The sequence below is a fragment of the Boleophthalmus pectinirostris genome, unplaced genomic scaffold (genome assembly GCF_026225935.1).
Source record: "Boleophthalmus pectinirostris isolate CB_2022bp ecotype Guang Dong unplaced genomic scaffold, ASM2622593v1 HiC_scaffold_8, whole genome shotgun sequence".
In the NCBI taxonomy this organism is placed as follows: Eukaryota; Metazoa; Chordata; class Actinopteri; order Gobiiformes; family Gobiidae; genus Boleophthalmus; species Boleophthalmus pectinirostris.
This window is the reverse complement of record NW_026571515.1, coordinates 21574469-21600375: the sequence shown is the minus strand read 5'-3', so window position 1 is coordinate 21600375 and position 25907 is coordinate 21574469. Positions and strand designations below refer to the sequence as shown.

At 37.2% G+C, this 25907-nt stretch overlaps 1 protein-coding gene across 1 annotated transcript in view; it reads right to left on the bottom strand.

Moving 5' to 3' along the window:
- LOC110158069 (serine/threonine-protein kinase WNK2) overlaps window positions 1–23925 on the bottom strand; it is a 42648-nt gene extending 18723 nt beyond the window's left edge. The window contains exons 1-6 of the mRNA XM_055165902.1: window positions 23394–23925; window positions 22088–22872; window positions 2540–2712; window positions 2246–2466; window positions 1651–1808; window positions 949–1037 (exon numbers count right to left, since the gene is read on the bottom strand). Coding sequence (XP_055021877.1) covers window positions 949–1037; window positions 1651–1808; window positions 2246–2466; window positions 2540–2712; window positions 22088–22687 — 1241 coding nt within the window. The 5' untranslated portion in view covers window positions 22688–22872; window positions 23394–23925. The remainder of the gene's footprint in view (window positions 1–948; window positions 1038–1650; window positions 1809–2245; window positions 2467–2539; window positions 2713–22087; window positions 22873–23393) is intronic.
- Between the last annotated feature and the right edge of the window lie 1982 nt (window positions 23926–25907).

The following is a 25907-nucleotide window of genomic DNA, read 5'->3' as shown; positions in this document are numbered from 1 at the left end:
AATTTTACATGTAACATTTTCAGTTCAACAGTTTACAGAAACTCTGAAGCACCGGGTCATTTTAGGATGAGGTAAGCCAAACAAAGCACAACTGATAAACAGAACATTTTGTATTTTATGAAAAGTTAATTCAAAACAATAAACATGATTATGGATATGTGTAGCATGACATTTTGAAAACATATATTGGTACTCTGCAGCTGATGTCATCCATATAGAACATAATATACCTGGGAGTGCCATGCCAACTGTAGACAATGCTCTGTCTGAAGCTGTATTACTCAAACTAGACTTTAATCTGAGTTTATTTTAACACAATCTGACCAGAAAGAGCTGGTTTAGTTGGAAGTACAAGTGAGATGATTTGTGCTGTTAAACAAGTCTCTCACACTTAAAATTTGTCACAAACTGGCCAGCATTAGCCAACAGTCTTTCACTTTCACCATTTTGTTCAAAATCAAACACCTAAACAGGACCATGAATGATTGTATTGATCACAGGCTCCTAAAAAATGTGTTGTCTTAATACATTTTTTGCTAATAAGCGTCACAGTGGTAACTAACATTCTGCAAACAGAGATACATGTAGGACACCCCCAACACGATGTCACTGCAAAGTATCAATACATGCAACTGGGATGCACTAGTAGTATTATAGGCTCATTAAAGCTTTATTTCCTCTGCATCTTTGAGTTTATGTTGAAGTTGTGAAATCGTTCAACAATAAAAAAGCCACATAGACCTGAAAGTGACCCCTTGTGCTTATGTAACTGAACTGATAGGTGCCCTGCAGATACAAAGGAAAACTGTGATGTTGCTGAGTTGTCAGCCGTCTGTGCCAGGTCAGTGAAGCAGAGAAAGTGAGATGAGACATAGCCCAAACACAAACAGTAAAGGACGCTGGTTTAAAAGTGTGAATATTAGGCATCCTGGGGTGCCCGTCACTTACCGCTCCTCCTTCTTTTGGCAGATGCACTCCCCAATAATCTCCTTTATTTCTGGATCCATGACCTTGTTGTAGCTGGCTGGCTTAACTCCCTGTGAAAAAGTGAAAAGAAATCAGAAGAAAGAACAAGTAGGTAGTGCAGATATGAGATTTAAATCCTTCCCCATTAAAATTTTATTAGAAACAAAAGGAAAATAATATACTGTACAGTGACACAGCAACACCTCATCTACAGTCTCTTTGCTCCTTTTCCAAAAATAAGACAAGTCACTGTACATGTATTATAAGAATGATCAATCTTGGAGGTTTAGGTCCTTAAACGTACCAAAGTTGTTGTAATGTTGACTTGTTTGTGCTACGTAGGCTGCATTTAGTTTTATTTGTCTATGCTGAAATGTATAACTATTACATAAAGGGATTCCCTGCGGTTTGTTATTACAGTCCCTTAAGGGTAAAGTAATGGACAAAGAATGCCAATAAACACGTGAGTATCTAGAGACAGTTTCACAGATTGCTCCTGACCATTACCATGTCTTTATTAAATAGCACATAAGACACAGGTCAGATTTCAACCAGGCCAAGAGCGGAAATCAATTCTCCCCTCAAAGGACTCCTGGATGATTTTTACAGCATCTCTGCTTAAAGATGAAATGAAAAGTACTTGTTTAACTGGTAACAGGGACCTTCAGAAGAACAGTGACTTACACTGGTGACTTTGCGGTAAATCTGTGCAGCATTTTGGCACTCTGCATAGGGGTATTCTGAAGTGGCCATCTCCAGCATACACATGCCAAAAGCATAGACATCCACTGCTTCATCATAGTGCTCCTCATACATTTCTGGTGCCATGAACTCTGGTGTGCCTAAAATTACAACAACAATTACAGATTTTCCATAAAACCTATAGATAGAACAAGCTTTTGTAATTTCTCATCCCTATGCATAGTCATTTTATGATTGTTCCTTTAACGTGCCATTCAGTTGCAACGAATATAGCTATTAAAAAAGTTTCTGGAGAGTGTGATAATCATATTTGGCATGTAAACAAAGCTTTTACTAAAATAATTATTAGCGATAACAAGACGTAAGATGTAAAACTCCACATTAAAAAGATACTATATTGATAAAAGTAAAATACATATTATTGTAGTTATTGTAAATTGTGTTAAAAGCTCCTCTTGTTCTCATGAATGCCTCATTCAGTTTATTGGATATACAAAACTAAATGCAATATAAAACAACAGTTAGTAATGTTTTCTCTTGATTCTATTTCATAATGATTTTACTGGTTCTTACTTACCTATAACACTTTTTGCAAAGGAGGCTGCTTTCAGTGTTGCCAGTCCCAAATCACCTATTTTCACTGAGCCTGTGGGACCAGTAATGAAGATATTGTCACACTTCAGATCTCTGTGTATGATGGGAGGGGTCCGTGTGTGGAGGAAATGCAAGCCTTTCAAAATCTGACGGCACCAGCTGCGCAAAACTTTGGGTTTCATCACTTTAAAACGCTTGAGGTACCTTAAGAAGAAAATTACAGAACATTAGTGTGAAAAAAAGATGAATATAATACCGCAAATATTCAAGTACTGACGTTTTGAGAGTTCCTGATGTCATGAGCTCTGTCACCAACACAATACATTTCTTCCCTTTGAGAGGAGACTCCCAGAAGTCATAAAAGCGAACGATGTTGGGATGTTGAAGACCCTTTAACATCTCTGCCTCCTCCTTGAAGCGCTGACGCTCCATTTTGGACAGTTTACGATCCTAAAAGTGAAGAAAAAAAAAAAGAAACATAATTATTGGAAATATTTCCAAAATGTGTATCAAAACAGAAGAATAGAAGAATTTTGCAGTTTGTATAAGTTCATGCCCCCTTAAAGGTTTTGTTTCATTCACACATGTTTGAGTAATCCTTGATTTTTATTCTGTCTAAATTTCCAAAGCGCGAAATGCTCTGTTCCACCTTGTGACGTCAGCATGAAGCAGTTTAAGTTATCAAGTCCTTTTAACTTTAGTTCAGTAGAGATTGGCAATTCCAGGAATGAAATGGATGATCCGGATGATTCTAGTGCAGGCGTATTGAGTTGAAAAAGACAGTGGAGTTGTTTTCAATTTGAGAGAAGAACTCAACCTAAATATGCTGGGTTTTTGTGTTAAACATGTGCGAACGAAACAAAACACAACTCCAGGTATGTTTGTGACGAGGAAACAACATTATAACATAAATCATAAAACAGAGTAATATGGTTCCTTTAAGTTGCCTTCATTTCCGAGGTTTGTGTTGGGAGGCAGAATGGAGAGAAGCTCACACACTCACACCCTCCACCACACGCTGCAGTCCAACGACATCGATTCTCTCTCCATCTCCTTCACTTCATCCACCTTTCACTGGCCTCACCCCACTCCCCCATCCCCCCATATCTGCAATCCGTCTCACTATAACCTTGCACCTACCACGCCTTTAGTTCAACCAGCATCCCCTACTCAGAGGCATCCCTTTTCTAGCACACTCCATTCAACTCAATGCCCTTAAAACAACCAGCATGACTTCCTTTATCTTACACTGCAGCTTCTCCGATCACATGCAGAGCGCTCTTATGTAACCATGTATACTCCTCACGGGCGAGACGTGAAGCTGGCAGCCCCACCCTCACTGAGAATGGCAACAAAGACGGCATCATGACATTAAGCCATCGAGGTGAAATCATGCTATTTGAAAAATGAACATTAAAGCAGAACAATCCGAACCACTCCCAAGCAGTTATAACACAAAACATTGCATTAATAGGTGTCTTTGTATGAAAACTATGGACAGAACAGTCTTTTGTCATTTTTCATCTCTGTGCATAGTCATTTTATGAATGTTCCTTTAACTTAACACTGAATTGCAACCAATATAGCTATTACAAGAGTTTCTGGAGCGTGTAATAATCATACTTGGTGTGCAAACAAAGCTTATACTGAAAATAATTATAAAGGGACAACAAGATGCAAGATGTAAAATGCTCATTAAAAACATACTATATTGATAAAAGTAAAATGCATATCATTGTAGCCATCTCCTCTTGTTCTCATGGACCCAATAATTCAGTTTACAGGATATGCAAAACTAAATGCTATATTTACATAGAAGACAGGTGCACTGCTCAAAAGGAAAGATTAAAATACTGCTGTTAAACAAAAAATACTAGAGGGCTCTGTGATGTTAAGCAGCTAGATGGTTTAGACTGTGATTTGCATATTAATCAGAATATTTAAATATTACTAATATAAAAAGTAACATGACGTAATGAGAAAGCATGACGAGCCTGATGCAAACAGCAGGTTCAGAGTCGGATTGTTCTGGGGGTGGGGTCTTTCTGTGCTCCGCTCTAGTGCTATGAATAATTCAGCGCTGCAGATCCCAGGACAGAGGCAAGCTGCGCAGTGCTCGGTGTGTGGGGGGTCCGCCCAAAGACGGCAGCCGGGTGATCCCCACGTGCTCCTCCCCGCTCTGCACAAACACGTGGAGGATACAGATACGACCGGCAAGAACGATTTGTGAGGCAGAATCGCTTGCTACTCTTTGACTCCTGATGCTGATGCTGCTGCTGTCTTTTTGACTTCTCCTCTAGTTTAGTTAATTTGCTTATTTTGAAAATGTGTCTTCTCAACATATAATGCATCAAGGTGAAGAAAGCACATAGAAAATTAATAAATAAAAATATAACAATAAAATGATAATAAAATAAACCACTATCTCAATCAAGAAAGAACAAATGTGTGAACACTACTCATTCTCCTCAAATATAATGCTATGCAGTTCATTTTTTGTAATTTTTGGTTGTTGATATATTTGTAATTTGAATAATTTATGATGTTTAAATAGTTTATTCACGAGTTTCAAAATTAGAACCATTGCCATCGTGATTAACAATGTAAAACAAAGTATTACATCTTTTGAATGGGAAAAAGTTCAGAAAATGTTTAATGTAAGAGTAAGCTGAAACCCACGGATATTGAGGAATCAAAATGGTACAACAAAAATAAGCTGCAAACTGTATCACAATATTTAACTTGGTTATCACATTCTTATCATGCGGCCTCCTTATCATTATATTTGCACATGGCAGAGGTAGGGCTAGGCGATATGACAAGAAATGATTCACAATCGTTTTACTGTTATAGATTTTTTTATTTTTTTATTTTATTTTGTAATATTAAAAATAAAAAAATAAAAATAAAAACACTAATGTGATTTTGAGCTGCATCAGAACAAGTATAAAGACCATAAAGACTAGCATACACCCATGGACCACCATGGAACCTACCTGGATGGCAGAGATAGTACATGAATATAAGGCCACATGGTAACATGAAAGAAAGTACTATAATTAATGTTGAAAATCCCATTCTGTTGTGTAAATAAAGAGTGTTTTTTTTACTGTCATCATGGTATCAGAATCTGTATTGAGTATCAAGTCTATTTCCAAAAATTTTAGTATTATGACAACACTACTCCAAGTTTGGCAATGTCTGAAAACTGCACCAATGTTTCTACTGACAGAGCATTGGCTATGGACCTCTCAGTCTAAACTCCATCTTTGCTTGGGCAAATTTAATTAAACTTGATTAATTGCACAACCCAAGCCAGAGGTCAACTGAACATCTGGAGAGGGCAAAATTATTATTACTATAATGTACATTTGTTTGAAGGGCCCAGAAATTGACTTGAGTTTTCTATCATGCAAGTCAGAGCCAACAGTGTCATGTGACTCATCCATCCACCTGATTTAAACACACATTTTTGTGCAATTCCACACTCCATTACCTCGGTGAGTTCCCATGACTAATATTTAAATCTATTACCTTCTCACTCAGTGCATAGCGTCTTGTTTATGTTGAATGAGCTCCGCAAAGTGTGGAACTAATGGTCTTGTACACTGAGGAGGTGGGAGTCTGCACAGTGGAGCTTGGCTTTATAAATGGCCTCCAGCTCACGTCCCCATCCATTTCTCTATTTCTGCTGCCTGTAAACAGTTTTAACTGTAGACTTTTAACAAGACATTTATACAAAAGTCGTATACTAGAATATTTTTATTGACTGTTTTTATTTAGTTTGTTGGTTGGTACTTTTTCTGTCTTTGTACTTTAATGCGCACTATAACTTTTTGGTTGGGAGTCCATCACCTGCTTGTTTCTATGGACATTGCTGTGTCTAGAATGTTCCACAGTATGACATTAAACAGGTATACCACACATTCATTCAATCACAGATTGTTTTAAAGCTCAAAAATACTTGAATGATTGTGACTGGGGTCACCTCTCCACAGATTTGACCTGTAACTTAGTCTGGTTTGGTCTCCATGAAGATAGACATGTTAAATGCCATACTGTGAAACATTCTAGACAAAGCAAAGACATCTCCATAAAGAAAAAATATTTGACGAGCCCTCCACCAGAAAAGTTACACAATGCACCTTTAAGAGTTCTTTTAAACAAAGTAGTAGATAATGATAGTATATTTATTCATAGTATCAGTTTTAACAGTTGTAGCAGTACTAGCATTAGTAGAAATACGTAAACTAAGTAGTAATGGTAAAAATAGTATGAGCAGACTTAGCAGAACTATTATTTATTTATCATTTATAACTTTGCTTTTTGTTATTATATTGTGATGAGTTACTGTGTCAAAATATTTCCCTTGTGGATCAATAAAATTTCTAAATCTATCAAATAGTGAATTTTAATGAAACTGTCTATTTAAAATGTTGTTTCCTGGGATTATCCTGCTTTGTATCGTGGCATAAAGTCTTTTCCATATTATCATTTATCACAGTATATCTCTGTAGCAAAATATCGTGCTTCAAAATGTGTTCGTGACAGGCCCATATACATACACTAATCCTAACCTGTCTTTAAGGTCTCTTTTCATTCTGTGCAGATTCCTCTAAGCACATACCGACACTAGAAAGTCTATTTAGAGACACGCTCAAGCTTCAAACACAGCAATGAGTCAGACTTGTGAACAACACTTTGCTCTCAGTAAAAGTGTCGCAGTCCCATTCATGCTAGCTGCTGATATTTAGCTTCTCATGAGCATCCTAGCCCTGGTCTGACGGTTTGTGTTGTTGGAGTTACACTCGTGGTCTTTCTGTGTGTATGTATTAGGGGGGATGTTGCCATGCTGTGCACACAACACCGCTGGGTCCACATGTGGCCTCTCCTGAATAATGCACAAGATCTGATGTCTACAGAGAGCCAGACAGAAACCAATGCAAATGTCTGGATAAGGTTTAACTAATGTCAGGGTTACAGGGGTTAATATTAAAATGCATGAACCCTGTTTTAATCAATGGTTTTGCAGTCAGCGCTGTTCAGGATGGAATGATGCTGAGGTGCAATAGACAGCAGGCCAAAAGGGAGATGAGATGAGGTTCATTGTGTAGTGAGACATTATACAAAAAAGCGGGACACATAGAGACTATTGATAAGTTTGGACACCAGCCAAAGGAAAAGCAGTATGCATGGTTTTGGGGATGACTGAACTATACTGCAACCAAATACAACGTGATTTGATTATTGCTCCAATTAAATAATCAAACATGAAAAACATTTTAACCTTAAAATAAACTTAAAAGGTACCACAAATGTGTCACTTGTCTGTTAGAGTTGGGTGGTATCCAAATTTTGATACCGTTGAACGTTCTCAGGATTTTACTGGGGTATACGATATTACCATATTATCAAAATGTTTTAGACTTTGGTAAGCTAAAAAGCTGCACCGCTATACGGTCTATGCTACAACCTGCAACCTTATAATCTCTGAAAAGTTTCACATGAACCATCTCCGACGCGATACATGCAGAGAACAGACTCACTGTCAGCCTCACATCCTCTGTCACAGAAAGAACACTCATATTCCACTGAGTCGTGTCCTTTAGGAGCTGAACTGCATCAGCGCACAAGGAAACAGCTGTTTTTATTAGCACTTTTTAGTATATGCAAATGAGCCATGTGGTTTTAAGTTTCGTTTCTGTAAAACGTAAACAAATGTGCACCTCAAGCCAAAATGCTGCCAAATTGCAGAAGTACTAGTATTTTTGGGACCAACTCGCTTGTGGCCTGACTTTGTCATCTTCTCTTGGTCTCCCTTATGAGCGTCACGTGACAACAGAATAAAAGTAATGGAACGTCATCTCCCCACACAGTTAAAAGAAACGTTATAGATACTATTAGTTTTAAATCATGATAGCATTAAATTGAAAATACAACCACATATTCGTTTGTGCTGAGCAAACAAATTTAGGTATCAATAAATTATATTATATTAGGTCCTTATGTGTTGCAGATTTTTTTTGATACCGTGGGATACTATAATACCGTATTACCGCCCAACCCTATTGTCTGCTGGAGATGCTGCATGGAGATGTGCTTAGAATGTTCCACAATATGGGCATAAGCTTATGAATCTCTATGGAGACGTGCAAGCCAACTTACAGGTTAGATTTGTGGAGAGGTGACCCCACTCACTGTAATAAACAGCAGAATAAAACACTTTACTTCTTAGTTTTCATCTGTATCAAATCAGAAGTTATTAATTGCAACTTTTTACGGCTTAAATCTTATCCTATAGCCAAAGGATAACCAAACATTTCCCAGTAGTGCAAAGAAAATTTACACACAATAAATACTGACACCGCAAAAATACGATTCCAGCTTTCATATACTGAACGATAAGTCAATATAGTAATTATCGTGACCGGTCTAAATATATCGCACTCCAAAATTTGTTATCGTGACAGGCCTACCTCTTAGAACAAAATATTCAGTTCTGAAAATCAGCACACAGCAAAGACACACTGTACATGCTGAGACAGACAAATGTTTGACAGACAACAAATGATAAGGCCATCGTTCTGCCGTTACTGCACTTTTAGATAAAAAATTGTGTTACTCCCGTGGGACAACAGCGGCTATCACGCACTATTGATTATGCACTAATAGAATGAGAAAGGTCCCGGTGAGGAGAGGCTCTGAGCTCAGGGACCATCCATCTTCACAGCACCACAGACAGACTAATCAGACACCACCGTGACGTCTTCACAGGTGGCTGTCATAGAAGAAAAGTGCCATTATTGCTGGTTCTGTGCTCCACTTGTGTCAAATTCTGATATTTTTGGTGCAGAGATGAAATGGTTTTGGTTTGACTAAGTTTTGTTGCTATGTGCCAGTTTGGGGAAATATTGAGATGCATTTAACTAACAAGTCAGATTTTCAAATATAAAGCAGTGTCTCCCATTAATAAAGGAGACTATGGTGGCCCTACATAGTCTAAACTTCATCCCCATACTCTAAAGACAACCTGGACTATAAAAATCCCACTTTGATGCCCATTGTGTTATCATAAACCTTTAAAAGGAACTATACTGGGCAAAATGACAGCTTAAATTAAATGCAGGCAGTAAACACCATTTATACTCCATAAACTGTATGAGATTTAAGTTTAATACAGCTAAAACTGGAACAGTATTCCTAATCATGTGAGACAGGCCTCTGCTTTGACCATCTTTAAATCCAAACTCAGAACTGTTCCGTTTAGCTGTGCCTATGACTGAAAGGTTTTCACTCTGCACTTTTACTGTTTTATTGTTAATTTTGTGATGATTATTTATGTTTTGATTTGTTTGTATTGTCATTTTAATATCTGTCTTATTCTGTAAAGCCCTTTGTGTACAAATTGTGCTATACAAACAAACTTGACCAAGATGAACTTATTAAAATCTTGTACCCCCACAATCTTCCTGGAATCTATGGGAAACACTGTACAGCAAACACTGCCTTATAAACATTGTTAAAACAACCAGTGAATAATAAAGCTACCTTACAAAGCTACCTAAACAAACACAATGAATGTTTATTCTAACAAAAACTATTGCATAATTCCAAGTTACCTCATATACCTTTCCTATAATTGACCAATATTAACCAAGCCAGATTATGAGAATATGTGGCCTTAATTATCAATAAGCCCTCATTATAACAGCTAAGAATTGTCACAATGGAGTAAAATACCAAATCTTTATCGCACAAGGCATTTCCCAAAGCTCAATACACTCACACACATTTCCTCTAATAACTGCATAACATTTAAACAGGATCAGGCTGATTTTTGGATTATGTGACAGGGATTTCATTAAGAATGTCTTGAAAACTTCCTGTAAAGAAAACTTAGAGCCAGTATCTGAAACTATGTCACAATAACAACAATAAGGGGATTTTCTTATATAAACAGCCAGTTATGTATGAAACAACTGAAACTCTCAGGTTAGCTTTAATATGTACGTTTAAAGATCAGCGACTGGGGTACACAGCTTCTTTCATTGAAATGAATAGCCTACGCTCAATACGCAGAGGATGTGATTCTGTATTGATCCAACAGGAAGTCTCTGTTTCTTAGAGGTCACAATGACATAATGTGTGGAAGGGTTCATTCATGTTCTTCACATGAAGTTATGGAATTAAGGATTGAAGTAGCATAATACATTTTAAAGGGCCCATATTATGCCGAGTTCTTCTCTCAAACAGAAAACATTGTTCCACCTTGTGATGTCATGTTGTAATGCAGGAAGGGCTACACTGTGTTTTTAAACTCCATACACCTTCACTAGGATCACTTTTTAGTCCTGGAATTGCCAAGCGCTACTAAACAAAAGGTAAAAGATAACTGCTGAACTGAAAACTACCATTACATGACATCAATAGGTGGAACAGAGCCTTTTGATCTTTGGAGATGTAAACAGACTAATAATAAAAGGTTACTCAAACATGTGTGAATGAAACAAAACACAACTCCAGGTATGTTTTTGAGGAGGTAACAACATTATAACATGGCCTAAAGCTCACAAGAGTCAGTTTTGCATAATATAGGACCTTTAACTTTACTTCGATCACATAGTCCTAATAAAAGACAACATATTTGAATGTCATATAAAACTAGGCACAAAAGCACACAGTAGTTATTGTACTTTGCAGTTGTCTTTCCCAAGGAGAACTTAACACTGCAACATTGCATGAGTCATGTATTAGACAAAACAAGAGAAGATCATCTCTAATCTCTGGAATAATAGTGTATGCAGGAACTTACTATACTGAACAAAAGTACCATGAGGGAGACAAGCAGCTTACAGCACTATGCTACATTACAGTTCAGATCTGTGGAGAGTCACCCATATCCACAGAAAGAATTATTGTATTTTTGAGGAACAGAAACACCTGTAATCAATAAATGCTAGATAAATATGTTTAATGTCATACCATGGAACAATCCAGGCAAAGCAATAACATCTCCCTGGAGATAAGCAGGTAGTGGACCATCCACCAGAAAAGTTGTGCAATGCACCTTTAACAAGCACTCTTTTTTATGTAAAGTCCACAGTTTTATGATAAATCAATGAGCATTATGCTTTGGCCTACTGCTCTAAATCTGTTCTCTGGAATACTGATCCCACCCAGTATACAATGTTGTTAAATCCAAATTATAAATCGAATGTGAGAAACTGTAAAATGCTATACTTTATAAAATTCAGTTACAAAATTAAATATACAGTGGAACAAGGAAATCCCACAAAATGACTGAGCCAAAACAGTGATGGACAATGCTATTTGATGGCAAACATTAAGTTTAAAATATCAATCATTAATAATTCATCAGGTCCAAGAATAACTCTGGTGCTATGGTCCACAGGGCCGAACGCAACCCAATGTCCAAAATAAGACAAATATGCACAAATGTCCCATCCCTGAAGAAAGACTGAAAATATCTATATCCTGCATAGACATAAGTACTAAGTGGACCCAGAGCCAATTGAAAAGAGTAGGCCTGTCACGATAATTTCTATATTAACTAATCGCTATAAAAGTTTGTGGGGGTCAATACTAATGTGTACTTTTTCTTAGCACTACTGGTGAATTTTGAGTTTTTTTGACAATACTACAAGATTTAAGCCATAAATGGTTGAATTAATAACTTCTATAATTCATTAAAGATGAAAACTAAGTACTGAAGTGTTTGATTCTGCTGTTTATTTACTGCAGCTCATGATTTTCTAACACTATTGCAGATTTAGAATAGCTTTTGTGGTTTCAATCTGCTCTTGGGTTATTGTGTCAGTGGCATCAATTAGTTTCAATATTATCATTTATCATCTGTATTTACTTCAGCAATATATGTTTATGTTTATTTATTAAATATGGGACAATGCATATTAATCAACATGTGTTTGGCACATTTACATGGTGTACTGAGCTCATTTTCATCTGTAGCAGCACTGGCAGGTTGATGGCAAGACTAAAAAACAGGACATGGGCACAAAACATTCAGTCTATACACATGACAAAGAAATTAAAGATCAGTGAACATGAAACATAGCAAAATATTGCACTTCAAAATTTGTTAGATTTGCTAGAAGAGGGGCTTTTATATTTGCACGTTTCATGCAATAATCATGAGAACAGAGTTTGAAGCAGAGAAAGGCGAGGCGGGTGAAGTGGGGTAGTGGCCAAAGATGTCCCAGGATGAACTGGAGAACCGAGTCGACCTCCCTGAGTATTTTAGCAGCCGCTGCAGTGAGGCAAAACGCCAACAAGACCCACTTGAATCAGCACTCTGCTCTGGTCCAGACTAAACACAAGCCGGACATTTCCTCATGTTCGATACTATATATAACTGTGTAGTAAGAGATCTACATAAAGCAGAAAATTATCTTTATAATGAGAATAGCTTAGCAGTGATACGAAATGCAAGAAAAAAAAGTATTGCAATTCCTCTCTTTCTCGTGGGTGTGTCCCAGTGTGCAGGGATTAGCATATATGCGTTGTTGTTTTATGTCAGATGCCTTGCTAAACCATCTTCACACACTTCCAGTCAAAAGTTTGGACACAACATCTTTTTTTTTTTCATTCTTCTTTAGACTTACTACTTTCTGCATTTTAAATACATGCAGAAGACATGAAATATATAAAGCAAGAAAAAAAATGAATTAACTCAACAATTTTTTTTAATAGTAGTAGTTTATAGTAGATTCCTCAAAGAGCTGCAAGCTCTTGGCCTTCTCTAAATCTTAACAATAAACTAACCTGAAATAATTTTCAAGGATCAAGAAATGGCAATTGTCAGTGAGAAGTAATAAGTAATAAGAGTTATTTTCAGGTTACTTTTTGATTTTGAGGTTACTTCTTTCCATGTTTGTTCATAGTTTGGATGACTTCAGTTAAAATCTACAGTGTAAATAATCATGGAAACAAAGAAGAAACAAATGAAAAAGTGTGGCCAAACGTTTGACTGGTAGTGTATAAAGACATGTAGCCATTTTTATATAATTTAGTAGTATTCTAGTTTAATAGTAGGTTACTGTACTCATCAGTTAAATCTTTTTTTTTTTTTTTTTTTTTTTTTTTTTTACATTTAGATGTTTGTTGCCGAGCATTATCAAAAACGTGCAGCCACAGCCAACAATGGTGAACAAACCAAAATGAGCTCTGGGAAAGTCCCTGGTGAAAAATAAACTACTGCCAAGCTGTAAGACTAACCAGTTCAACATGTCCGTCTTGACCAGAAGAAACTTTCCTCTAAACTGGAATTTCAACCATTCAAAAACTACATAAAAAAACTAAAGCTACAAGTCAAACAGAGAAAGGGAACTAGGTAGAAAGTGTGCCCCTAAATAGTTAAAAGTAGTTATTGGGGAGGCATTTGTCACGCTTGACAGAGGAAGAATCTAGGACACCTACAGAGAACAAGAGAGGCTGATTACAGACGGAGCATGTACTTATTTTTTATGTTGAACAGATACATTTATTTAGTCATGGTCCTGGTTTTATGTCCTGAATAAAACACACTGCAAATCAGTTTGGAAATAAGCTTTGGTTCTGGAAATAAGATTTTGGTGAGATTTTAGATGATAAATACTTTTAAATAAATCTATCACGTACCTACCCTACAATGTGTTTTTATACTAAAGATGTGACAAATGATGACCAAAAAGATCCATTTAAATTTTGATTAATAATTCCAATCTGCCAATGCAAAGACAGCATGCAATAAAACATTTTATAATTGAAATAAAACAGTTTTCATAATTGTAAACATCACGGGGAGGTAGAGGTCAACTTAAACTCTCAGTGAGACTAGCAGAGTCTGATCGAATAGAGAAGTGCCTGTTTCTGTTCACACACAGAACCCTGGTAAATTCCTCTGGGATTACTGCCCCTAATGAGCTGTTGTGACACTTTGGATTGTTCCGAAAAAAAAATGGAAGGTTCAAAGTTAGCGGGTCTGCAGTAAATATTTTTCTTGTTCTTAAATGTTTACCAGAACTATGATTATCAGCTATGAAGTACTAGATTCACATGTTTTTCATACACACGAGTTAGTATGGATTGTCAGTGACTATTAGTGACGCAAGATGACAGTTTTGGGTCACAATACATTTTAGGCCTCAGAAGAACAACAAAATTACTGCAATAAAGTTAATAAAGTTAAAGCAAATTTAAGCCTCCTTGGAGGAGGATTCTTGTATTCTTCTGCACTATGTAAATAAATAAAATTTTAAAAAAATTTGACTGTGTAACTCTTGGTTTATTTTCACTTCCATTTCCCTGATTGGGGAAGAAAGAAATCAAAGTGAATCAATAGCATGTTTATTTGGGAAGTTTTGTTATCAGACACCCTTCCTGCCACACCCGGCCTTGTTCTGACAAGAAGAAATATGAAATAAGAAATCACACAAAGACAAAAAATATCTTTCACGGGCTTGTCCTTCCTCTCTAAAGGATGTTCAGTTGGTGCAGTGGTTGGTAGCTAACGATACACTGACCATGAGTCCATTTGAATATATTGCAACACATGTTTTGCATTTTTAACCAATGTTTTATCCGTTTTAGAATAACAGTCCAACTACTTTACCAATAAATAGGTCAGCCACAATGTTGTGTTTAAAGAGTGCAGGAAAAGACATGATTTCCACGTCCTGGCATCTTTACATGGTCGTCACACTCTGCTGTATGCTGATTTAATCTACTGACAAACAAGCTCCCTGCCAAATACCACAGAGGAGTCAACACAAAATCAGAAGTAAACTATGTGCCCTGCGTTAGACATGGACACGATCTCTTCAACAAGGAGCAGGAGGGAGAAAGAGACAGTTTAAAAAGACATAAGCAGTTCAGAAAAGTTTCAAGACCTATGCAAAACTAAATGCATTGTAAATTTCATAAAGAAGTTAAGGTCATCAAAAGTATTGAACCTTGGAACTGTGGAACCTACCTGGATGCCTGAGGGATTACACAGATAGAAGGCCACATGGGAATATAAAAGAAAGTACTATGATTTAGACAATAATAATAGTCATTTAAACATCTAAGTAAATGTGCGTGAGTGTGTGTTTTTTACTATCAACATGGTATCGGAAGCAGTATTAAGTACTGAGTCTTCTTAGTATCGAAATCAAACTTGTAATTTTAGTATCCTGACAACACTAAAAGAGGTATAATATTGTTAGCACAGTAGTACTTGTTTTTAGAGATAGACCATTAAATCGGTTGGCCTATATTTGCACTTTTAAGCGCATCAGCTATCAACCTTAAATCTCCAGCATAGGCCTATATTTTGTTTTGGTCTATCTGCGGCCTAAAATGTGCAGAAAGCTTACATCGTAGCGTGTAAAGATAACTACTGAAAACAAGACTACACAGCTCTCTTAAAGGTTGTAAAGGACTGCGGATGAGTATGGAGTAAATTTAAAATTGCGTAATGTGGGAAAAACAATCGCAATCTACCCCATATATCGGCCCCAAAACACATGATAAACCTATCCGATTTTTCGCAATAATCCAAAAATGAGAAAAGGATATGGATAAGATATGTATTCTCAACACTGCTGGAACTTGACTGGACAGGGATTGTGATTAGATTTGCCGTTACTGTTAAATCTGGTTCTCAGAGCATTTTTTTAAAGTTCCAGATCCAGGGCAGTGTAGTCATGATACTAAAATGTCAATGTAAATTTCTGCTCTACATATTGCCCAAAATATTGGTAAAGCTATCAGTCATTGGTAGTGGTGGATGAAGTACTCAATTTTGTTACTTAAGTAAAAGTACAAGTACAGGGGAAAAAGATTAAAGTATCAGGTGAAAAAATCTCCTCAAGTCAAAGTACTTGTTTAAAAATGTACTTTACTTACTTTCTTGCAGCAATTTTGAATAATTAAAGCATCAAATGTAGTGATTTTGATAAAGAACTGAGCTGATTTTAAGTGAATCAACTGATTTATTCATTTTTGTCTGTTTTAGCTGTTTTTGTGTATTTGCTTTGCTTGAAATTGGGGCATTGACACAAATTCAACATGCCAAAAGTCTCAGCCATTTCAGCAGGTGTCAAACCATAAAGAAAAATACTTTTTACTTTTCAGTCAGTTCTAAAATAAAGTTGAGTAGACAGTACAGATACATGTTGTCAAATGTAGTGAAGTAAAAAGTATCTACTGTAAAAACTACATAAGAAAAAAAATTAAAATTACTTTAAAATTGTACTTCTACTTCTGTACTTCGTTACCTTCCACCACTAGTCATTGGTTTCTTGGGAGTCTAAACAATCAGCAAGAGCCATGAAAAAAAACAAACATATCGATCAATTTCTAGTTTTACCAACAGATAACAATATTTCCTCAATGTTCCATAAAGCTGTGCCATACAGTATTCTTCAAACATCTCAGTATCTCACACATAATGCACCTTTTGGTTTGGTACAATCCTGAGTAATTCATTGCCATGTGTAAACATAATAAATTACTTTGTTTTGTCTACATTTCATTACACGGCATCCAACTATTTAAAAGATGGAGTTGTTAGCTTGAGCATTCTACAAAACACATTACTTAAATAGTTCAGTGTTCAGTGGGCTGCCAGCACCACCTGTGTCATAGCAGCAACTTGGCACGCTCACACAGATGGGGGTGATGTGATGGGGAGAATGGAGGCGTGAGACAGAGATAGAGAGAAAGTGGGAGAGAGAGAAGGAAAAGGTAAACAACATGCCAGATTAAAAATAGTGAAGCAAGAGAAGTCTACTGAACTTGAATATAGCAAAAAAACTACAATTCTGCTGACCTTCCTGTACCATCTCTATGTCCACATACATAGGCCATCCTTTCACCACTGCAATCAGTTATAAATAATAACTAATAATAAATAAAACTAGTGGATTAATATTAGGCCTGTCACGATAAAGACTATATTGATTCATTGTTCAATATATGAAATCTCATATATATAGATAATATTATTTCAGTTTAATTATAATTATATTTTGAGACTCAGTATTAATCATGTGTACAATTTCTTTGACATTGTGGGGATATTTTTATGTAATAACGTAAGATTTGAGCTGTAGACGGCTGAATAAATAACTTTTGCGGCCAATTATTAGTTACATACTGGAATTTATTTGTTGCAGTTTATGTCTTTTAATGATACAGTATATATAAAAACGGCTCATCAAGTTTAACCTGCTTTATTATTATTGTGTAAGTGGCATAAAGAAGTCTCATATCTATCATCTACCATTGCCAAGTTCTTAAAAAGTAAAGTCAAAATGGGGCAGGCCTATGTACTTGAACCTGTAAGCAGAGAGACAGGCCCCAGGACGAAGTGAGAAAGTAGGTCGTGACCATAGACTGTGGTAATTTATTCTTTGAACTATATGCAATTTCTCTGAGATCCATTTCCTCAGAATTACATAACTGTATTCTTAGAATTTAAACACATTTTAAAGTTGATGCTGAATTCAAGCTTTTTACAATCTATAGTCTGAATATTTGGTTACAGTGTTCTACCTGATAAAGTAGTATGTTGCAAATCAAGCAAGGAAGTGATATCTAATTTCATGTGGTCATATGAAAACACAGGATAAGCCTATCCTATTTTTCTCCATAATCCAAAAATGAGAAAAACATATGTATAAGATATGTATTTTCCACACTGCTGGAACTTGATGCACAGTTTTGGGAAAAGGATTGTGATTAGATTTGGCGTTACTGTTAAATCAGGTTCTCAGAGCATATTTTAAAGTTATACAGGGCAATGTTGTCACAATACTCTTTCAAACTTGATTTCAATGCCAAGACTTGATGCTCAATACTGATTCTGATACCACAGTTATAAAATACTCTTTATTTAGACACTAGAGTGCCATTTTCAGCAATAATAATAGTGCTTTCTTTTATATTACCATGTGGCCTTATATCCGTGTAATCCCTCTGTCATCCAGGTATGTTCCACGTGGCCCATGGGTGTTTACTAATCTATGTGCTCTTATACCCACTATGATACAGCTAATCACAGCTAATCAGCTTTTAGATGTTTCTACAGCTATTCAGGAAAGGTTCAAATTACTATCTGATTTTTTATATTTTTGACAACCATAATCCAGGGACAAATAAAACAAATGCAAGAACCACATTTTGTACATGTTGGTTAGTTTTCCCCACATGTTGGTTTGTTTTCCCCACTAAAAAACAAAATATTTTGTCTTCGAGAGGGAATTGTGTTACTTAAATTGCAATTTTTATTATTTGCTAAATGCAACTTTAAAATTGTGATATTGATTCAACTGCAATTTATCTACCCAACATATTTTACCTGTTAACTGCAATTTAAGTTAAGTGTAGTTTGCATCTCATATTGCACAATGCCACTTCTGAACCCAACACTTTTGCTGATGTTGATTAATGACAATAGTCCGTTTACATACAAATACTTTTCCATTTCTAGTTAGTACCTCTGCCGTGAAGACCCTCAGGAGATTTTGTTGAGTGAAGCATTCAAAGCCCTGATCAATATTTCCGAAGGGATCAATAGGTCATTAAGCTGAGTGTGCTCGAAAGATCACACGTTTTACATAACATCACTATGCACAGCCCTGTTCCACTGACTTTAATCTGCTCTGGACAAAATGAAGAGATTTTGGGTTACCAAGGTGACAGACTGAACATGGAACATTTAAACATGACTCAAAGGGAGGATAAAACCTGGTGGATCACTTCCCAGTTCCTCATACCATCATCGTGTGCTGCCCAACTGCATGACATCACCACATACATGAAGTCATCCACATATCCCTGCAATGCTGTCTCTACACTGAGTGCTCTGACAGACAGTCTCCACTTCGATGTGGTTCTAGCCCATCGCAGTGGAGATTGTCTATGTAATCTCCCCTGTGTAATTTTTTTTTTAAAGTAAATGTTGCATGTTAAAGTTATAATGCACTATCCAGTCGGCTTGGCGATGACAAGATACAGTTACAGCGCTTCATTTTGGAATAATATTGTATGAACAATTGACTTAAAATCACCACTAGTACAAAATATTTAAAGGTGCACTGTGTAATAATCCTAATGGAGGGTCCGCCACCTGATGTCCCCATGGAAATGCTACTGCTTTGACTAGGACTATGTTCCACAGTACAAGTAAGTTACAGCACTATGCAACATTACAGATCAGATCTGTGGAGAGTCACCCGTATTCACAGAAGGAATCTGTGTATTTTTGAGCAACAGAAACACCCGTAATGAATAAATGCTAGATGGATATGCTTAATAGATATCCTGGAATGTTTCATGGAGCATAAGAAATAATATCTCCATGGAGCCAAGCAGGTGTCATACCCTCGACCAGAAAAGTTGCACAGTGCACCTTTAAGTTTTGTGCTAAACTGGCTTTAAGTACATGTACTTTATTTATTAATATGAAAGGAATTGTCCGTTTGATCATGTTGAGCAATAAGTCAATAAAATCCTCTTTAGGCCTTCTCTGGACATTCACACAGCAGGTCACTAATACCTTAGGTAGACCATTCAGTGTGGCCACCTCACAGTTCCCAGCATGCAACAGCCCACTTCAGCTGCTTCCTGTCTGCCTACCTCCTGTCGCACAGAGGGAGGCAGTAAAAATCACAACATATCACGTACAACTGACTCAAATACTGCACAATGACAGTGACACCAGATATACTTTAATGCAAACATGATGTAACTGCAAAGTCAGCACTTGATGGATCCATATAGCAGGAATGTGTAGCACAAGTCAAGACCTGGCTCAGTCCATGATTTTGAAGTTTGAATTTATACATGTTTACCTGTGTGCCCAGAGCCTTCTCTCATAAATCATCACATAAATGTCTTTCTTTGAGTTATTGCTTAGCCTAGCATGTTCCATAGTATGGCATTAAACAGGTGACACACTATGGCTTTGTAGAGGAGACCCTGCTCACATTATGAATGCACGTTTTTTCAAAACAAATGATGTTATAATGTTGTTACCTCATCATAAACATACCTGGAGTTATGTTTTGTTTCACACGTTTGAGTAACCCTTATTATTAGTCTGTCTGCCTATCCAAAGCTCAGAGTCCTCTGTTCCACCTTGTGATGTCATGTAGTGGTAGTTTTCAAGTTAACAGATTTTACATTTTGTTCAGTAAAGATTGGCAATTCCAGGACTGAAATTATCTAAATGATTCTAATGAAGGTGTACAGAGTTTCAAAACAAAAGGGGAACTTCTGTTTTCCGTTTGGGAAAAAAACTCCACCTAAATATGCAGGGTTTCTGTGTAAAACATGTGAGAATGAAACAAAACACAACTCCAGGTGTGTTTCTGATGAGGAAACATTATAACATATCAGAAAAAAGCTAAATATCGGCCCTTTAAAATAAATGTGAATTACATATTGCATCTTCAAATATACTATGTAAAGTGTAACACGATTCCTCATGCACACCAAATGTTGCAAAGGTAAAATCAATTGCATAGGTTTTAGCCTTTGAAGAGTTACTGATGCCAACTGTAGTCTGCTAAGCCTCCTGAGAGTAAGAGAGAGATTATCCCCTCTGAAGTCTTCACTGGACAGAAATAATGAGTTATTGCACTAAGCAGGTGATTTCTTGAGTCCTGACTTTTTAGCGTGCTACCATCTCAAATGTACAGAGCAGACCTATGTACTACATGTACTAAATATGATCAAATGTGAAATCCTTTTTGGCTTTTGAGCATGGTTCCTCCTTGGCATCGATTGGGCATATGAACCTTGTGACCACAGACTGTATAAAGAAGTGGACTAAGGGATTGTGAGGTCACCCACAGCGTTCAGTTTCAGTCAAATGAAGCTCACGAGGCTAGCAATTGTAGGGGCGAATTTGTAGCCAGTTCCATTTTAGGGATAGGGATTTATTTACGGAAAAAAACAACAGCAGGACCATGTAGAACAGGTTGATACGACCAGAGAGAGCTGACAGTTTTTCAACTTAAATTCAAGTGGAGCCAGAGTCGATGGAGCCGGAAGCACCCCCATGCTCACTTCTAAATTGAAATGTCTATGCTTGTGACTAAGAAGTACTGAATTAGATTTTCAATAACGCATTCATCTGCAACCATTTTAAGCTAGCTACTAGGGGTGTAACGATGTCCAAATCTCATGATACGATATCGTCACGGCATGAACCTCATGGTACAATATTTCTTGTGATATCATGGGAAAGCTCACAATATGGCGGGGAGGTTCACAATTAGGGATGTAATGTAACAATATTCAAATCTCTTGGTACAATATTTTCACGATATACATCTCAAAGTACGATATTTATTGCGATATTTTGTGAAGGCCAATATGCTACATTTTCCTGTTAAATTGCCTTGACAAGACTTAATCCAAAGAACTAAGACTTAAAAGTGCTTAGAACTGTTATTTCCTCTTGCACTCTACACTGAAATGGAGCAAAGGATCATGGTCTATATAGTTCCCTCTGTCTTTTTTTTTTTTAGCCATTGCTGCACCATAACTCTTAATTTAAGCAAAGAGACTTGTAATTTGATATATTGTGATGGTCCAAGATATTATAGTGAGAAGTTTGACGATATAGTATCACGATCTTTCGGTTATTGTTACATCCCTACCAGCTACTAGACCATAGTACCTCAATAATAATCTTGAACAGTCAGAAACCTTTGACTATGAAAAGCACCATCATGCCACGGTCTTAGAACAAAAATACAAAACAATGTGACTTCAAGTTCACGAATACTGTGAGTGACATAACAGTACTCACCTGTAGCTCACACCAGGCCACCTCCACCCATGTCTCCGTATCAAAGCCCTTGTAGACCGTCTTGAAGGACCCTCTGCCCAACTCGATGTCAAACTTAAGAAAGCGTCCTCCTGGAGATGTGGACACTGCCTTCATCTCTGCCTCCTCTTCGTTGTCCTCGCTGGCTGACTTCACCGCCGTCTTACCACCGTCTTGGCACATCACGTTTGACACCTCTCCACCTTTGTCCTTATCCTCATCTGCACTGGCACTCTCTGTGGCACTGTCCTTTTGCCCACATTGGCTCTCAGTGCTGGAACCTTCTTGAATCCCCAAACTAGCACTCCTACTCCTGTCCACAATTGTTCGCAAGTTAATGTTGAGTAACTTATTCTTTTTGTCACATTCAGGGGCCTCAAAAGCATGTTCTTCCACATCGGCAAACCATAAATTTCTTCTAATAAATCTTTGATGGACATTTTTCTGAAAACTAGACAAAGGGAAGGCATTAGAGTCCCTGCCATCTTTCGTGTCTTTGTTAATATCAGATTCACCACGGGAGTTTGGTACAGAGGGGCGTTTCTGGTGCAGGTCAGAGTTCACGCTACCATTTACATCCATGGTTTAACAAAAGATCCACTTGAACGCTTGGATTTCAGCGCACGAGGGTCTGTACACTTTCAAATGGGGGAAATCTATAGGGGAGTTCTTGCAGTGCCCACTCGGTGACGCAGTTTGTCAGAGGAAGCCCCCAAAAGCGTCAGGATGGATAGCACTGCCGAATATTCAGGTAAAAGACCCATGAGCTGAAAAATAACAAAACAGTAGAAATAAACAACACTTTCAATACAGATTTAAACATTATGATCAAATGCTTTCTAGAATTGCTGTCAGAAATGCTATGAAAGAGAACGGTTCGTGGTGTTAGGTGGTTTGTGCCAAGGCCCACACATGCTGGCAACACATAATAATTAAGAATATGGGTGGCTGTGGAGTGTTTTATAAATTACTTCCTTGCATTAATTATTTTTAAGTGAGACCAATAGGCTCATATAGTAATAAAACCATAAAGGCAGGGGTTCTAAATTGGCAATAGTGTCATTTGATATGTCTTGCCAAAATGTGATGATTATTAAATAGGCTATAAATCTAAATAAGGTCAGATTCATGCATAAAAACAAGAACTGTTAGTGACTACAAAATGGTGTGTCAAACTGTAACATCCACACAAGTATACTAAATAAGAATCATCATTTCTTGTGTACCAAGGCAATTATTTTAGTCATTTACGCATTTTGATACCAAAACGACATGAATCCACACTTACCCATTACAAAGCCACGAGCGCAGGGAGGGATACCACACAGCAAAAGTCACGCTAGCGATCCACGTTTTGCAGACCTGTCGTGTCCAGTTCAGTGTCCAGTTCAGTAGCGTTACTAGAAAAGCGTTTGTTTAGATTAGCAGGGTTTCCACTGCATAATGTGGACGTAAAAACGCCCTATCTACAAATGCGCCTCATTATGAAAAGAGTGGTCATAATCCTACTCAAATCGGGTCAAACGAAGTGAAAAATCCCATAAGAAATTACAAAGTAGGCTATTTATCTCCGTGTACGTGCGTGCATCTCTAGTCGGCGGCTGCAGATCCGCGCTGTTCCTCTGTAGGCACCAACACCGTGACTGATCAGTGCGCATTTACCAGTATGGCCGCTTTAAGAGACAGAAATGCTGAGTTTTCCCGTGGCCCTGTTGGATAGTAATTTGCCAGAACAACAGTTTTGAGCGGTCATCGTTGCAGCACGTTAGGCAGATAGACCAGTGTGGCACTCAAACGCGCTCCCATTCACTTCACTGCTGAGATCCACGCCCCTGGAAAAGACCGGAGAGCGCGGCCAATCAAACCGCACGTCTGCACTCGCCTCGGAGCCTCGGAGCCTCGGAGCCTTCTTATACATCAGCTGCAACGGTGACACATAACATCATATTGTTTTTTTTGTAAATTGCGCTTTTATTTAACACGGAGTGGTTCACAAATTGCGGTACGGGCCTTTTTGTGGTTGTTCCTTGAAAATAGCCTATTCTGCTGTTCTCTCTGTTTTTATTTATTTATATTTTTTATTTAAAATTGAGATTAAGTTTATTGATCTTCAGTTTATGAACACTACTTCATTCTACACCAAATTTAGTCTGGTTTTAAACCTTGCATACTTAGTGTACTTCTCTCAAACACTGTGTTCCACCTTGTGATGTCATGTGGTAATACAGGAAGTGCTCCACTGTGTTTTTAAACTCCAAATACCTTCACTAGAATCAGCCCTGGAATTGCAGATCTTTCTACTAAACAAAAGGTAAAAGGTAGCTGTTAACTTGAAAACTACCACTACATGACATCACAAGGTAGAACGGAGCATTTTGCGTTTTGGAAATGTAAACAGACTAATAATAGCCTAAAGGGTCACTCAGACGTGTGTGAATCAAACAAAAATGACTCTAGGAATGTTTTTGAGCTCACAAAAAAGCTCACATGAGTCAATTTTGTGTAATATTGGACCGTTAAACAATTATTAATTATTTGTGAAAGGGCTTGGCTCTCCACAGAGCTGACCTGTCACCTGCTTGTATCTTGTTGTATTCTGAGTTTATTAGACATTATTTGTCAACAGTTACTGAGAAAATATAAAATGTCACATGCCTTTATTGTCATTGTCATAGAGAAAATAAAGAACAAAATACGGATCTCATAACACGTGTACTGTGAAGAACATTTTGGTAACACATGTTAAAGCACCAATAACTGCTTAAAAGACTATAGCCTACATTTTAGATAACATGATACTCCAACAGGGATGTGGTTCTTGCCTGGGTTAAGAAACAATAGAACAAAGGAAGTATAAAATGTCATGGAGACCTACTGTACATGACCTACATGAATGATCTATGCTTGTGCCTCTGTATATAATAGTGTATATAGTACAGATTTTGATTTTTGGGACTTGCACAAAATACACACTGGCTTGTTACTCCCTTTTAAATAAAATTTCATCCACACATCCCAAACCTGCCACAAACCAATTGAATGTTAATTGTTTTATATACTGATCGACTTTGACATTTGATAAGCAATTACTAGGCACTGCACTTGTGTTTTACAAGATGACGCTTCACTATATCATCCCCATAGCTCTGTTATAATGGAATCATTTAATTTGACATAGATTCTTACATCTGTTGGAGAGGAAGCATGAGGAGGAAGAGAGGAGAACAGTTCAGACACAGAGACTTCCTGGTCTTTGTCAATAGTGGGCCAAATAAAGACACAATTTAATGCGGCCACGATCAATAAAACAAGCTCCACTTTACAGCTTACTCACACATGAATGAATGCATATAAGGAGAAAGTTCAGGCAGTAAGCATAAACTTAAAGGTGCAACGTGCAACTTTTTCTGATGAGGGTCCACCACTCCAGCTCTCCACGAATATGGTATTGTATTGCCTGGAATATTCCACTATAAGGCTTTTTTTTTTTTTAATAATTGGTATTTTTACTACTTCTATATTATGTAAAATTGACTCTGGAGTTGTGTTTTGTTGCATTCACACATGTCTGAGTAATCCTTTATTATTAGTCTGTTTACATCTCCAAAGCTCAAAATGGTCTATTCCACCTTGTGATGTCATGAAGTTTGCAGGTTTACAGTTCCCTTTAGCTTTAGTTCAGTAGAGACAGATAATTCCAGGACTGAAAATATCCAAATGATTCTAGTGAAAGTGTAGTTTAAAAATACAGTGGCACTGTTACCATGTGACATCACAAGGTGGAACAGGACGTTTCCTGAGA